Here is a 15,661-nt window from a genome sequence, read left to right as displayed (position 1 = left end):
GCTCCCTCCACTGGGAATCTCTGCTTAGCAATTACGAAGGATTTCCCCATCGCTACACATGTGGAATAGCTGGAGTTTTTCTTATTGAATTGCATCTTGTGGCTCATGCAGAGTTGCCAGAGAAATTATAAGTTAGACTGTACCTTCCAGAGCAACGATAGTGGGGCTTTCCCTTTATTTCAAGGTTTTTTTTTTTTTTTTAAGATTTATTTTATGTATATGAATACACTGTTGCTGTCTTCAGACACACCAGAATAGGGCATCAGATCCCATTACAGATGGTTGTGAGCCACCATGTGGTTGCTGGGATTTGAACTCAGGACCTCTGGAAGAACAGTCAGTGCTCTAACCACAGCACCACTTTTCCAGCCCCCTAGTTCAGTGTCTTAAATATATTTATTTTCGGCATAGAACGACCAAGCAATTAATAAACGTTTATTGTACTGAAGAAGAACGCAGGTCCTCGAGAAAACTAGGCTTTACTCTGAACTGCATGCCTAGCCCCACAAATCTATTATTTTTATACTTCACCATTTCTCAGAGTAAAGCCTCCTTAACCAGTGTCTTACTTGGGGTTTCTATTTCTGCACAAAACATCATGACCAAGAAGCAAGTTGGGGAGGAAAGTGGTTTTTTCAGCTTACACTTCCACATTGCTGTTCATCACCAAAGGAAGTCAGGACTGGAACTCAAGCAGGTCAGGAAGCAGGAGCTGATGCAGAGGCCATGGAGGGATGTTACTAACTTGCTTGCTCAGCCTGCTTTCTTAAAGAACCCAAGACCAACAGCCCAGGAATGGCACCACCCACAAGGGGTTCAAGCCCCTTGATCACTAATTGAGAAAATGCCTTACAGGTGGATCTCATGGAGGCATTTCCTCAACTGAGGCTCCTTTCTCTGTGATAACTCCAGCTTGTGTCAAGTTGACACACAACCAGCCAGTACACCAGTGATTGGTAGAGTGAGCATTCGGTTATTTTTTTATGTTAGCTCAGCCCATGCTGGGGCTCTGGGCCTGTTCCAGGAGGGCAGCACTGGAACATGTCTCTGTGGTCCTCTTCTATTCTCACCCTTGCCTGCTAGTTTTCCTGCCTTCCCTGACCTCTGTGAGCACCCTCCCCCTTCCCTCTGTGATCTCTCCCTACAGAATCCTCCCACTTCTCCCTTGTGGACACACCTTCTTGAGAAAGCTTGCTGTCAAACAGTCTCGTGGTTAAGAATCGAGATACACTCTTTCCCTGTTGGTGGCTGTCTTGTTAGGGTTTCACTCCTGTGAAGACACCATGATCAGAACAACTCTTGGTCACTGCCTCGCTGCCTCCTCCTGTTCAGCCTGTCCTTTGGAACCCTACAAAAACTTCACTACAGGGTTTGGCCCCAAAGGGTACTTCCTGCTTCAACCCATCCTGGCTGCCAGCTTGCCCTTTGGTCTGGTGGGGATGACCTTTTCCCAGGATTGGCCTTGAATGATAGCTCTGGGTCAAGCGTGGTGGGCCTTGTCCCATGGGAATTGGCCTTCAGGCTCCATATGGCCCACTTAGGTTGGCCGGGTAACTAGCTAGTGGTGGATCTGTTTCCCAAGCCCCATTAGGCAGCATCCAGCACAGGTGGTAGGGTTATATTAATAGCGGTGCATATCCAGCACAGGTGCTCCTGGGGCTGCAAGCAAAGTCAGTGTCTGTCTCTGTCCCTGCCCCCCCCAGCCCTCCCTCTGTGTTTTCTTGAGACACAGTCTTACTATGTGGCTTTGGCTGACTTCAAACTCACAGAGATCTGCCTGTCTCCTGTCACTGCCTCCCATATACTTAAAGTCGTGTGTCACCACAACCAGTGCCTCTCTTAAGAGGTAGTTTCCGGGCAGGAGAATGGGACTGGCACACAGGGTAGAAGAAGCTCCTATTCTTATAGGAGGCCAGGTGTGGCGCCTCCATGGGATCACGTGCACATTACTTGGTAAGGTTAGGTGTTTTTTGATTGTCTTCCTGACGAATAGCAGGCAAAGACTCTTAGGGAGCCAGGAGCAAGTCTTCATGGTTGTTTGGATAGGGAATATTCAGGTAGCCCCCACTGTGTGCTGTCTGACTATTGTCTGACTTGAGCACTGTCCCTGGTGGTGTAGCTGGCTAAAAGTTTCCTTTCATCTTGTTGACACTAAAAATTGGACTTATGAATTTGATGCAACTTTGCTGTGAGTTTGGTTTAATTTGGTTTGAGTTTTTTGTTCAGACAGGTTTTCACTCTGCAACACAAAGTAGGCTTGGCCTTTTGGCAGTCCTCCTGCCTCAGCCACTGTGTTGCTAGAATTATAAATGGGCTCCTACACACTGCTTGACCTTCCTTTTCTGAGCAGCGGGCCTCGCTTTACTACTTGGTTTATGGGGCAGCTCCCACCTTTTCCATCTCCTAAGGACATCTGCATCATCTGGAACAGAGATGTTGCCTAGATGGGCTTCTGGAGCTGAGGGGGCACTTTTTCATTATGGCTCCTGATGGTTAGTGTTCTGTTGCTGTGATGAGATATAATGGCCGCAGCAACTCTTAACGAAAGGAAGCATTTATTGGGACTGGCTTAGTTTCAGAGGTTTCATCTGAAATCATCATAGGAAACATGGTTGCACTCAGGCACACATGGTGCTGAAGAAGTAGTTAAGAGTTTTACATCCAGGTCCAAAGGCAGCAGGGGGAGAGAGATAAGAAGCCTTGGCTTAGGCTTTTGAAACCTCAGAGCCCACCCCCAGTGACATACTCCCTCCAACAAGGCCACACCTCCTCATCCCTCTCAAGTAGTGCCACTCCTTGATGACCAAGCATTCATATATATGAGTCTATGAGGACCATTCTTAGTTAAACTTTCATGCTGTTGGTAACTTGCTTGGTTTCCTCCTCCTCCCCCTCCTCTTCCTCTTCCTCTTCCTTCTCCTCTTCTTCCTCCTCTTCTTCCTCCTCTTCCTCTTCCTCCTCCTCTTCCTCCTCTTTTTCCTCTTCTAAGATTTATTATAAGGGTATTGGATACTTTATAATTACAGACATTTGTGAGCTGCCATGTAGGTGGGGATTGAACACAGATCCTTTGGAAGAGCAACCAGTGCTCTTAACCAGCTGTCTCTCCACTCCTAAGTATATTTTTATGGGCTGGGTATGGTGACACATACCTTTAACCCCAGTACTCAGAAGACAGAGGCAGATGGATCTCTGTGATTTCGAGGCCACCCTGGTCTACAAATTGAGTCTAGAATAACTAGGGCTGCACAGAGGAACCCTGTTTTTAAAAACAAAAAAATTTACAAAGTTATTTTAATAATTTGTGTGTTGATATATGTAGAAGCCCACAGAGGCAGGAGATTTCCCCCCCCCCAGGAGCTAGAGTTATAGGTGATTGTGACCACCAAATGGGTGCTGAGAACTAAACTTATATCTTCTCTAAAAGCAGTATCTACTTTTAACCATCTCTACAGCCTCTTGATTTTCCCTCCCTCCCTCCCTTCCTTCTTTCCTTTTCTTTCTTTCTAGTTTTGTTGTTGTTTTGTCTTATTTTTCAAAACAGGGTTTTGAATTAAGTATGTAAATTAGGTTGGCCTAGAACTTGCAGTCTCTTCCTCCCAAGTGCTGGGACTAAGACACGCCCATCGTTGAGGCAGTTCTAAATTTGGTTGGAGCTCAGCTTTGAGGTCCTGGAGTAGTGGGCAGTGGCTGCCTGGCCAAGCAGAAAAGAGTGCCAGGTAGTGGGAGTGCAACTGTCCTAGGGAGAAACTCAGATAGTGCTCTGGTTGCCATGGCAATGGTCCTGGAGCAAAGAATCAAGGTGCCCCTCAGCACAAGACAGACGGGAATACACATAAGTTTCAGTGTAACATTGGGAGGATGGGTAAAGGTGGTTAAGTTGTCTCCGCAGCGTGGGGACCTCTCTAGAGCTCCATCCCTTTGGAGCGATGTTTCTCTGTGTCCCCTTCTCTAATGTGATGGCAGTTAGAATTACAGACTGCTGGAGTGGAGACATCCGTGAGTGCCGCAAAGGTAGATGTGAGCTGGAATAGAGGTGAAGTAATTTCATTGTGTTGAGGACTTGTTTGCAGTATTGTCATTGTCTGTCTCATACACACACACACACACACACACACACACACACACAGTATGTTGTTCCATTCCCCTCTTTCTCTAGGTTGCTTATGGCTCTTCTGGAAGTATATGGTCTTGGGTCTGTTGGGTGATTGTGACATGACATTGCCCTATCTCTTCCCTTTTGCCCCAGGTCCAGCCTTGGCTCTTCCGGACGAGGTCTGGGGCCCTGTTTATCTACTAAGACTCCTTTTCCTCATTCCTGGGAAGCCTCAGGATGTGGACTCAGAGGCCACCCTATCTTCTCTGATAATAACGTTTCAGAAAAAGGACAGGGCCTGGGTGCATGACAAGAATGCACATTTGAGAATTTTATTCAGGACTGAGAGTGGTGGTCCACACCTTTAATCTCAGCACTCAGGAGACGGAGGCAGGATATCTCTGAGTTCAAAGCCAGCCTCATCTACATAGAGGTCCCTAACCAGCCAGAGCTACCTAGTGAGATCCTTTCTAAGAAAAAAAAATTTTTTTTAATTCAGAACAGATGAAATGGCTTAGATAAAGGTTCCTGACACCAAACAACATGTGAATGAAGACCCCTGGGGTTGTTGGACACATACAGAAAATAAACAATGTAATAAAATATTTTTTAGGAAGTAAAAACTTAAAATTTTAATCAGAAGAAAAATATGTATAGGTAAAGGTCAGGCCTAGTGGCACGTGGTGGCATGTATCTGTTATTCTGGCAGTGTAGAGATAGAATTAGGAGTTCAAGGCCCCCTTGGGCTACATACGTCCTGTCTCAAAATTCAAAGTAGGCAGGAAACTTTCCCTTCCAGTTTGAGAGAAGAGATGGGCACAGCTTTGGCAGTTGCTCACTTTACGGAGTGTAGCTCCTAGAGACAGTGAGATCTCCATCCATCATTCCAGACTGTGTGCTGGCCCTTTAATGCTTATTTATAATCAAATTAAGTCTCACTTTTCTTGGAGATATTTTTGTCTTAAAATCAGTAAAGGAGGCCAGCAGCTGTAGTTCAGTGGTGAGTGTACTCACTCGCCTGATATAAATGCAGTCCAGGGTTCAATTCCCAGGATTTCCAGGATTAAAAAAAAAAAAAAAAAAAATCATTGATTTTAATCGCAGCACTTGAGAGGCAGAGGCCCGAGGATCTCTCTGAGTTAGAGGCCAGCTTGGTCTATTGCGAGAGCCTGTAAATTTCTCACAAGCGAACAGTCTCTGTCTTTATCTGATGTCATGGATTTTGGCATAGCAATTCATGATAATAAGGATGTCTTGGTTTGCTTTTCTCATTCTGTGATAAAACATTCTGACCCAAAGCAATCCTGGGGAGAAAAAGGTTTATTAGCTCACTCACACCACAGTCCATCACTGAGGGAACTTGAGGCAGAAACTGAAGCATACATCCCAGAAAAACTCTGCTTACAATGTTGCTCTTCATGACTTGCTCAGTTTTCATTCTTCTCTCTCTCTCTCTCTCTCTCCCTCTCCCTCCCTCTCTCTCTCTCTCTCTCTCTCTCCCTCCCTCCCTCCCTCCCTCTCCCCCTCCCCCTCCCCCTCCCCCTCCCCCTCCCCCTCCCCCTCCCCCTCCCCCTCCCCCTCCCCCTCCCCCTCTCTCCTTTAATACAGGGTTTCTCTGTGTCGTTCTGGAACCTACTCTGCAGACCACACTGGCCTTTTAGCTCAGAGATCTGCCTCTGCCTCCAGAGTGCAGGTGTTAAAAGTATGCATCACCGCCATCTGGCTTAGTTTGCTTTCTTATACAATCCAGGTCCACCTACCTGCCCAGGGTTGGCACCTCCCACAATGGGCTGGACCCTCCCTTATCAACTGTCAGTCAAACAAGACAAAACAAAACCAAAAAAAAAAAACCTCACAGGTTTGTTTACAGGTCAGGCTGATGGAGACATTCTCTCCATTGTGGGTCCCTGGCTCCTGATTAGACAAACTGACCAACATCAGTAGCAGTGCGTGGTGTAAAATATAGAAAGGTAGCACGCCTCAGAGCGTACCGTTTTGGCAAGAAGATTATTCTGAGATGAAGGCAACAGTCACTAAGGAGAATGGCTTTGATGGGAATTGGCGTTTTTCTGCTGTGTATATCAGATTAGGTCTGAGCACCTTGGGAAGGGTCGTAGAGTCGGGGACAGGTACTTGTTGAGTAGTGTCTGGTCGGAGCAGAATTTGGTGTGCAGGAATGTAGAAACAGCCACTCCACAAGTGCCAGTGGGCGGCAGGTGGAGTGCCGGGGAAACTGAGTCCACAAGAACTAGTCAGCATGTTCATCCCTCTGCTTCCCAGATGCCCTTACCTGCACCGAACAACCGGGGACACGGAGCGCAAGTACCACCTGCGCTACTACAAGACAGGCACGTGTATTCATGAGACAGATGCACGGGGTCACTGTGTGAAGAATGGTCTGCACTGTGCCTTCGCACATGGGCCCCTGGACCTTCGGCCGCCTGTGTGTGACATCAGGTGAGTCGGTACTTACCTAGGGACCAGCTCACCCACTACTACTTCCAGCAGTATTGCTCCAAAGCATCTCTTTCTGAGCCCATTTTATTGAGTTTTGGGGACAGAACCTCCTGTGTATCCCACAGTGACCTCAAACGCTCTTTCCTCTTGTCACTCCTGGAGTGCTAAGATTACAGAGTTTGCCACCACACCCACTTTATGTAGACCAGGGAACAAACCCAGGGTTTCATACGTGCTGTACAAGTACTCTACCAACTGAGTTCTGTCCTGGCCTCCCCGTATGCTCTCAGTGCTTCCTTGTGTATTGTGAGCCACAGATGGGAACAAAGGCTTTCTGTGTAGACCAGTGGTTTTCAACCTTCCTAACACTGCCACGCTTTAATACAGTTCCTCATGTTATGCTGACCCCAACCATAAAATCATTTTCATTGCTACTTCATAACTGCAAAGTTGCTACTGTTATGAGTTATAATGTAAATATTTTTGGAGACAGAGGTTTGCTGAGGGGGCCTCATCTCACAGGCTGAGAATTGCTGGTCTAGACAAAGGAACACCAAGTGTGCCCAGCTGCTGTGGAAAGCTCCTTCCTGAGCCCACACTTAATAACCTAACACTTGGGAGACTGAGTCAGGATCAGGCTGCTGATATGTGGTAACTTAGTAAATAGTAGGACATTCTGAATCACAGCAGAGAGCCCAGAAAAAGAAAAAAAAGCCAGGTGTCATTGTGTACACCTTTGGTTCCAGTGCTTGGGAGGCAGAAGCAGGCAGATCTCTTAAGTTTCAGTACAGCCTGGTCTACATAGCAAGTTCTAGAACAGTCACATCAAGCCTGTCTAAAATGGAAGGGGTGGGGAGTTGGGGCAGATTTTTTCTAAACGAACCACTTCTAAAGTCACAATTTGTGGTAGAACGGGTGTCTGAAGACAAGGCTGCTGGGCCTGGTGCCACTGAGGTCTGCCTCTAAACCCTTAGGGAGTGTTGGTGAGGTGACAGACCAAGCGTCTCTGGAGCCAGTGTTCCGCTGGCCTGCCCCGCCCCCAGGAGCCCTCAGGCTGTAACTGCTGTACTGTGCTGTTGGTTTCAGGGAGCTTCAGGCTCAGGAAGCTCTGCAGAACGGCCAGCTCAGCGGAGGGGATGGCGTGCCCGATCTGCAGCCTGGGGTCTTGGCCAGCCAGGCCATGATCGAGAAGATCCTGGGCGAGGATCCTCGGTGGCAAGGTAAGCCTGGGGTTGCTGCAGTACTTGCAGGGGAGGGGTGTGGCCTTTCACTTAGATACCTGCTCCCTCTATGAGTTCTTAAACTAGAGAAGAGGGCAGATGGAAAAGTCACGGTTCCCCAGTTCACTGCTAACCATGAGCCATTTAGTAAACAGGAAGCCAAGTGGGATTTGAACCTGGCTGTCTGGCCCCCGACTCTGCTGACCACCCATCCATACCACCTGATGTCTTGGTGGGTAGTATTGTTTGGTTTCGGGGCTGAGGGAAGTGATCAGGACCCATAGCAACTTCCAGGCAGCCTGTACCAGCACGTTGTTGTCTGGTGTCTGTTGCCACCTACCCCATTAAAACCAGACCCACCTACCTAAGCCTGGGCTTCAGTGTGTCTGGAGTTTAAATCAGATGTTTGTCTTCTTGAACTTGTCCTTTGGAGCTGCAAAACCTACATCCTCTACTGGTTCCATGAATGATGGTTGTGAAGAGTAAGAGTCTCGTTTTTTAGGGACTGGGGAGCTGGCTCAGTGAATACAGGGCTTGCTATACAAGCGTAGCGACCTGAGACTGGGCGCCTGGAAGCTGCAGACAAGAGGATCCTGAAGGTTTGCAATCCAGCCAGTTTAGCCAATTGGTAAACCCTGGGTTCCAAAAAGTAAGATGGGAGGGGCTGGGGAGATGCTCGGCGTTGAGCACTGGCAGCTATTAAGAGGACCAGAGTATAATTCCCAGCACTCCCCAGGCGGCTCCTATCAGTCTGCACTCCAGATCCAGGGACTCTGATGCCCTCTTCTGGCATTCATGGGCACCAGTATACACATGGTATAAGGACATACATGCAGGCAAAGCTCCTAGTTGTAAAATAATAAATGTGAAGACAAACAAGGTAGGAATGTTAAAGGAAGACACTTAATGTCAACCTATAACCCCACACGTGCACTGAGGGTTGTGTGCTCACACATACTTCACCATTTAAAGTGAGCAGTTGTGTTACTTTTAGTACATTCACAGTGTGAACCGCCAGAGCTACCTAATTCTAGAACATTCTCTTCACCCTGAAAGGAAATTCCATGCTTGAGGGTAGTCATGTGCGACCATCCTTCCCTTTTCCTTGTGTACCACATAGCCTGTGAAAGTGTTGTTGTTGTTGTTGTTGTTTGGTTTTTCCAAGACAGGGTTTCTGTGTGTAGCCCTGACCAGCCTGGAACTCACTCAGTAGACCAAGCTGCCTTAAACTCACAGAGATGTGCCTGCCTGTGCCACCCGAGTGCTGGGACCATAGATGTCTGCCCAACGAATGGACCTTTTAGTTTGTAAACAGTGCTTCTAAATTGCAGATAGTCCAGCTTTAGATTGTTTTCCTACAGTCTTCCTCTCTCGGATAAAAGGAATTCAGCTAGGGGCCAGAGGCCGGACACATTAACTGCTTGGCTGTGGAGCTGTTTGTGACTCCATGTCTCATGTGATCCCGCCACTGAGCTGTCTTGCACCTCTGGACTCACACTAAACTCTCTTCAGTGCTGGCAAGTTTCCGCCTATTGTAACACTGTAGGTGTTGGGCAAAGGGAGGGGATGCCACCTTCCCAGTCCCTCTGTTCTAGAGGGAGACTTGCGGTGGTCTGTCCCAAAGTCAGGGACAGGGTGTGATAATCAACTAGAGGATGGAGTGGCCGCACCCTCATGTCTGGCTTTGTGTGTTTTTATCACCTTTCTGCTCTATTCAGCATCCTCCCTGTGGGCAGGCTCTGGTCTTCTCCCAGTGGGCATCTGATCCAGCGTCACGGGTGGGAGGTGAGAACCCCATGTCTCAGGAGGGTTCTCATCAGGACTTAGCTGAACAGGACAGAAAGAAAGGAGGTGATTTTTAGAGAGATCTTTACTCATGTTTTTGTTTGTTTGGGGTTTTCATTTTTTGACAGAGGGTCTCACTGTGTAGCCCAGACTGACCTTGAACTCGTAGTGGTAGGTTTGCCTCTCCAGTGCTGGAATTAAAGGTGTGAGCCAGTGCAGCCAGCCTCAGAGTTGGGTTGTTGTTGTTGTTGTTGTTGTTGTTCTTCTTCTTCTTCTTCTTTGTTTTGTAATAGGGTCTTACGATCTAGCTCTGGCTGTCCTGGAACTCACCACTTAGTCCAGGCTGGCCTCAAATTTACAGAGATCTGTCTGCCTCTGCCTCCTGAGTGCTGGGATTAAAGGCAAGTGGCACCATGCTTGGCAACGTTAATTATTTTTAAGCAGGATGTGATGATACATTGTGAGTCCAGCACTCAGGAGGCTGATGCAAGATGACCGCGAACTTAAGACCAGCCTAGGCTACATACTAAAACTGTTTCATGGAGTTAACATAGATACGGAGCTGGATGTGGTTAGTACATACCTGTAATCTTATACCTGAGGAGGCTGGGTTTGAGCAGGATTATAAAATCTAGGCCAGTTTAAACAGAGCAAGTTTAAGGTCAGTCTGGGCAATTAATGGGACCCTCTCTCAAAGAATTGCTGAGTGTGTGTGACTCAGGGCTAGACCACTTGTCTGGGCATTAGGTCCTTGACTTACCTTCAGTACAGCCTGAGCAAGAGTTCAGTGGCTCACATCTGTAACCACAGCACTGGGGAGGCAGGAATAGGGGATTGAGTTTGAAGCCAGCCTGGACTATGTGTAGCCTGTTTTTTAAAAAACATTAAGCTTTCCACACCCCTCGCCCCCTTGAGACTGGGTTTCTTTGTGTAGCCCTGGCTGTACTGGAACTCTCTCTGTAGACCAGGCTGGCTTTGAACTTACAGATCTACCTGCTTCTGCCTCTCAAGTGCTGGAATTAAAAGGCATGTGCCACCACCACTTGGGTAATGTTAAGCTTTTTTAAAAAAATACGTCATATCTTATAAGATTTAATATTTTTAAAGTTTTATTTATTTATTGTATATAAAACACACCCAAAGAGGGCATCAGATCTCATTACAGATGGTTGTGAGCCACTATGGGGTTGCTGGGATTTGAACTCAGGACCTCTGGAAGAGCAGACCTCTTAACCACTGAGCCATCTCTCCAGCCAGTGTTAAGCATTTTTAAAAGTATAAATTTCTCTTCCTTCTCCATCATCATCATCACCATCATCACCGCCGTCACCATCATCATCATCATCAGAGGTGGGAGTGGGCATGCAAGTGTTTGGGTAGAGCCCAAAGAACAATTTTTGGCAATCGGTTTTCTCCTCCCATTGTTAGTTGTAGAGATTGAATTGGAGTTGCCAGGTTTGTGCAGTAACTGCTTCTACCTGCTGAGACATGTCAGTGGACTAAAAGTATTTTTAGAGCAGTTCTGTAGTCACAGCAAACAGAAGATCCAGAACTTTTCCCTATGTTCCCTGTGCACCCCAGCCTTATTAATGAGAATAGAACCAGTCACCTGAGCATTGGGCAGGCCTTCACTGGCCTGTTGCTACCCAAGCCTGTGGAGATCGGGTTATATTTCAGTAGGTTGCTCTGTTGTTCATTATGGTAATAAAACAGTTAAGGAGAGAGAAGACACCCCTGAGAATGAGAGTCGAGCTGGGACAAACATATTCTCAAAAAAAAAAAAAAAAAAAAAGCTCTGTGTTTTTGTGGTTATTTGTTGTGGGGGCTGGGGGTGTGCATGCCTTTGGATATGTATGTGTATAGGCGAGTGTGCATGCATGTGTGTCATGTGGGAACCTGAGTCTGACATCAGAAGGCTCTCTCATATTCATTGATACAGAGTCTCTAAATTGTACCCACAGCTCACTGGATCTGAGTCTAAGTGATGGAATTGTGGGCAGGCAGCATGCCCATCTGGAGTTTACATGAATGCTGAGGATTTGAACCCTGGTCCTTGAGCTTGCACAGCAAGTGTTTAAAGTCACAAAGCTATCCCCCTCAGCCTATCAGTGATTTTTAATATGTCATATACTAATGTGATTGACATTTGGTTTCTTTTCCATTTTGAGACGGTTTAATTTCACCAAGGGTAGCCTTGAACTTGGCATGTAACTAAGAATAAACTTGAGTGTCTGATACTTCTGTCTATACCTCTCAAGTGCTGGGATTACAGGCACGTGCCACCATTCCCATGTCACGGTGGGATTAAACCCAAGGTTTGTGCATTCTAGGCAAGCTCTCTACCAGCTGAGCTATAATCCCAGCCAGTTCCTAAAGGAATCCTATCCCAGTTAATAGAGCTTCCCTGCCTTCTGGAGAATGTTGTCTCATCCCCTACTGTGCACAGTGTCTTTAGGGCAATCTACAGGACAGCAGCTCTGCTCCTTCCTCATGGATGAACTGTGTTTGTTTACCTACACAGTCGTGATGGATGGCTGGCTGGCTGTACTTTGGACTGCTGTGCCTAATGTTACTGTGAGTGCTCAAGGCCAGGTTTTCTTCCATCTGTTTTCCAGACAGTAACTTTGTACTGGGCAGCTATAAGACCGAACAGTGCCCGAAGCCACCACGCTTATGTCGCCAGGGCTACGCCTGTCCACACTACCACAACAGCAGAGACCGCCGTCGGAACCCCAGGAGGTTCCAGTACAGGTGGGCATGGGGACCACAGACAGGAAGACCTTGAGCAGTCTCCCAGAAGTCCACTCTGGCTCTAGATAGATGCTCTATTGTAGCCACTGGCCCGACGACTTTATAGCCCCTGCTGCCTCCCTTCCCCCGACAGATGCAGGGCCCTGAGGCTTCTTCACTTCTTCCCTGTGACCTTTGCATTCCATGCTGGGGAGGGGGAACATTTTCCATGCAGTTGTCACAGAGATGCCCACTCTTAGAGTTCTCCCATTAAGGAGTGCTGTCACTCACAGGCAAGGAAGACGTCTTATGGGGTGGGGCTTGTTAGAGACAAAGTTAAGGCTTGAACATTGATCTGTTGTAGGGGCAAAGTGAGGGCAAAGTTGGGGTCTGGGCCACTTTTCACTCAGGCATGGTGGTTCTCACATGATCCTCTCACCAGCAGCCCTGGTGGTGATGGGAACACAGCTGGGCACACCCCTCTGACGTGTCCAGCACCGTGTGTGTTTTTGCTGGCACGTCGGGTAATACAGCAACCATGTACAGTACACCACCTCTGTAATGTAAGAACTGTACCCCACCCAACAGTCATTGCACATTTGGCTTTTTTGGAATGTGAGATAGAGCTCGTCTTCCAGGCTGATAGCAGGGGCACTAAGTCCTGGAGACTGAGAGTTCTGGGGGATGCTGAACTCCTTACCTTCCTGATTTTTTTTACCTGCTTCTGGGTTGGCGTCTCATCAGGCTGATGGTCCCCCATCTTCCAAAGCATTATCCACTCTGTTCCAGCCACCCCTCTCTGTATTACTGTTCCCTCCTTTGGGCTTGTATCTGCACTCACAGTGGCCCAGGTCCTCAGTCTCCACAGATTTCCTTACAGCATATACCTTGTCTTTGCAGAAGGCTATCCTCGCCTCTCTGTAGTAATCCCACGTCCACTGTTCTTCTGATAGACAAAGATGGTGGATTTGTGACCTCACTGCTCCCCAAATAGCTTCAGGGTCAAAAGACCTGAACAGAAAACCAGCCATAATATAAATAAATGGTGCTGTCACTACTGCCTGGCCTCATAAAAAGGATGGAAAAGGGGGTAAAGGAAAAAAATGAGCTCCAAAGGTAGAAATTTTGACTATAAACCAAAACTGAATGACTATGAAGTCGTCAGAAAGCACAGGCCGAGTGTGGAATGTGGTTGTGTAACCTGACTGGAGTCTTGAAAACAGCATCAAGTCTCAGATTTTACTTTGTCACAGAAGGCAGGACCCTGGGCCACCTCACCCATGCCCTGCTGTGGGTCCCTGAGCCCCTGGGCAGATGTGGCTCCTGTGGAGAGGTTCACCCAGCTTGGGAGTAGACACCCAAGTTCACCCTGTTTGTCTTTACATCCTGGGGCGGGGGCTGGGAGCATGGTCGCTGTAGGTTCACTTGCCTTCTGTCGTCTGTGTTGGGAACCAGGTTCTGAGCACACGGGTATGTGCTCTTCCCGTTGTAGGTCCACACCCTGCCCTAGTGTGAAGCATGGTGACGAGTGGGGTGAGCCCTCACGGTGTGACGGTGGGGACAGCTGTCAGTACTGCCATTCCCGCACGGAGCAGCAGTTCCATCCCGAGGTAGGCATTGGTCAGGGCCCAGACAGGACAACTAGCAACTCGGGCTGGCTGTGGTGTGGCATCCTCACCGGAAGGGCATGTGGAACTCAGAAAGGCCACATGCTATGAGATGTATTAAATCGGCCTGGGAGGAAATAGGGATGTAGGGTGGGAGCAGGGAGGCAGGGAGGCCTCATGAAGTGGGAACACTTCCCTCTCCCAGAACAGGACCTGTAGCCAGGAAGGGAAAGTCTTTACTAGAGAGTGCCTCCAACTCCCCTGGCACTGGGCACCCTGTTTTCATACCTACTGAGGTCCAGTTGGTCAAGTGTAGCCCACAGATCCACCCTGAGAGCTATGTGAGATGAACTGCCTATTCCTGAGCAACAGACTCTCACGAGTGAGGGTGTTCAGGGGTTTAAAGGTCACCACATGGATGGGAAGGACTGTCTGTCCTGTGGAATATTCTAGATAGGTGTTCGGCCCTGTCCTTATGAGTTCTCTTTGTCTGTTCAGTCACCAAGCAGAGTGCCTTCAGATTTCAATTTAAGTGAATAAGCAGAGGAAGAAATGTTTGAATGGGGCTGTGATGGGGATATACAGTGAATACATACATTAATCAATAGAAAAAAACAAGTAAGCAAACAAACTGTCCTTGGGCGTCTGAGTCTGCAGGTAGGTGGGCGTAGGCTGGAGGAACTAAAGGACACACTGGCTGTATGCAGGCGTAAGTTTGCTAGTGCAGGGGGCTGTGCCTGAGCCACTTTAGTGGGTGGTGGTGGTTTGGTATCTGGGGAAATGTTGGTCTCTGGAGTTCTTTCCCGGGTCCCCATGGTGAGTGTGGGCAGTCTGGTCATAAGATAGTATCTTCTGTGCTTGTACTTACTGAACAGGCATTGCCTGAGCTTCTGCTGTATAGCCGACAGATACCTTTTCCAGTGTAGTCATTGTCTGGAGGTCAGATAGGCAGGCTTGGCTCTGACAGATACTTTTTGCAGAGAGGAGGGTTTTCAGGACCAATGACGTCAGGGGTAAACAGTATGGTGGCCATCTTTCCATCTCTAGAAAGAAAAGGTTTGTGTAGCTCAAAGATTTGAAGAATCCAGCAGTTAAGAGCACTGACTGCTCTTCCAGAGGTCCTGAGTTCAAATCCCAGCAACCACATGGTGGCTCACAACCATCTGTTATGAGATCTACAGTGTACTTATATATAATAAATAAATCAATCTTAAAAAAAAAAAAAAAAGGATTTGGAGAATCCCATCCTCCGTCATCAGCATATCTCAGTTACAGGGGCCCTTGCACTAGGCCCTGCCTTGCCAATGCTCCACCATCTTCTGGTGCTGGGAACCAGGCCTTGCGTGGACCTCTGGAGGCGCTGCCCATTTATTCTGCAGCTGGAAGTGCCACACGGTCTGTCTGCTTCTGTGTTCTGAGCAACCGGCTATGCTCCTCACGGAAAACAGGTCACTAAAGCCTCTTCGCTTTGTCTGACTTCCTAGATCTACAAGTCCACAAAATGCAACGATATGCGCCAAACTGGCTACTGCCCTCGGGGTCCATTCTGTGCCTTTGCACACATTGAGAGTAAGTAGACAACCTTCAACCCGGGGCCACCTCAGCCTCCCTGTGACCAGGTATCTCATTCTGCAGCTCTGCAGAGCACCACTGAGTTTTGGCTCCTCCAGAGCCATCCTTGAGGATGAGGAAAGAACAGTGTTTCAACACTGACCTGGGGACCAGGCATATCTGGGAATAATGTAATGCCCAGTTAGATGGCTGGG

At 47.9% G+C, this 15,661-nt stretch overlaps 1 protein-coding gene across 2 annotated transcripts in view; it reads left to right on the top strand.

Annotated features, from left to right (window-relative positions):
* UNKL (unk like zinc finger) overlaps positions 1-15,661 on the top strand; it is a 38,873-nt gene that overhangs the window by 4,710 nt on the left and 18,502 nt on the right. For both annotated transcript variants that reach the window (XM_080942188.1, XM_080942186.1), the window contains exons 3-7: positions 6,377-6,553; positions 7,640-7,773; positions 12,174-12,309; positions 13,781-13,898; positions 15,380-15,464. In XM_080942188.1, coding sequence (XP_080798314.1) covers positions 6,377-6,553; positions 7,640-7,773; positions 12,174-12,309; positions 13,781-13,898; positions 15,380-15,464 — 650 coding nt within the window. The remainder of the gene's footprint in view (positions 1-6,376; positions 6,554-7,639; positions 7,774-12,173; positions 12,310-13,780; positions 13,899-15,379; positions 15,465-15,661) is intronic.

This window comes from Micromys minutus (genome assembly GCF_963924665.1).
Source record: "Micromys minutus genome assembly, chromosome: 31".
Lineage (NCBI taxonomy): Eukaryota > Metazoa > Chordata > Mammalia > Rodentia > Muridae > Micromys > Micromys minutus.
This window is presented reverse-complemented; position numbering and strand designations above follow the sequence as displayed.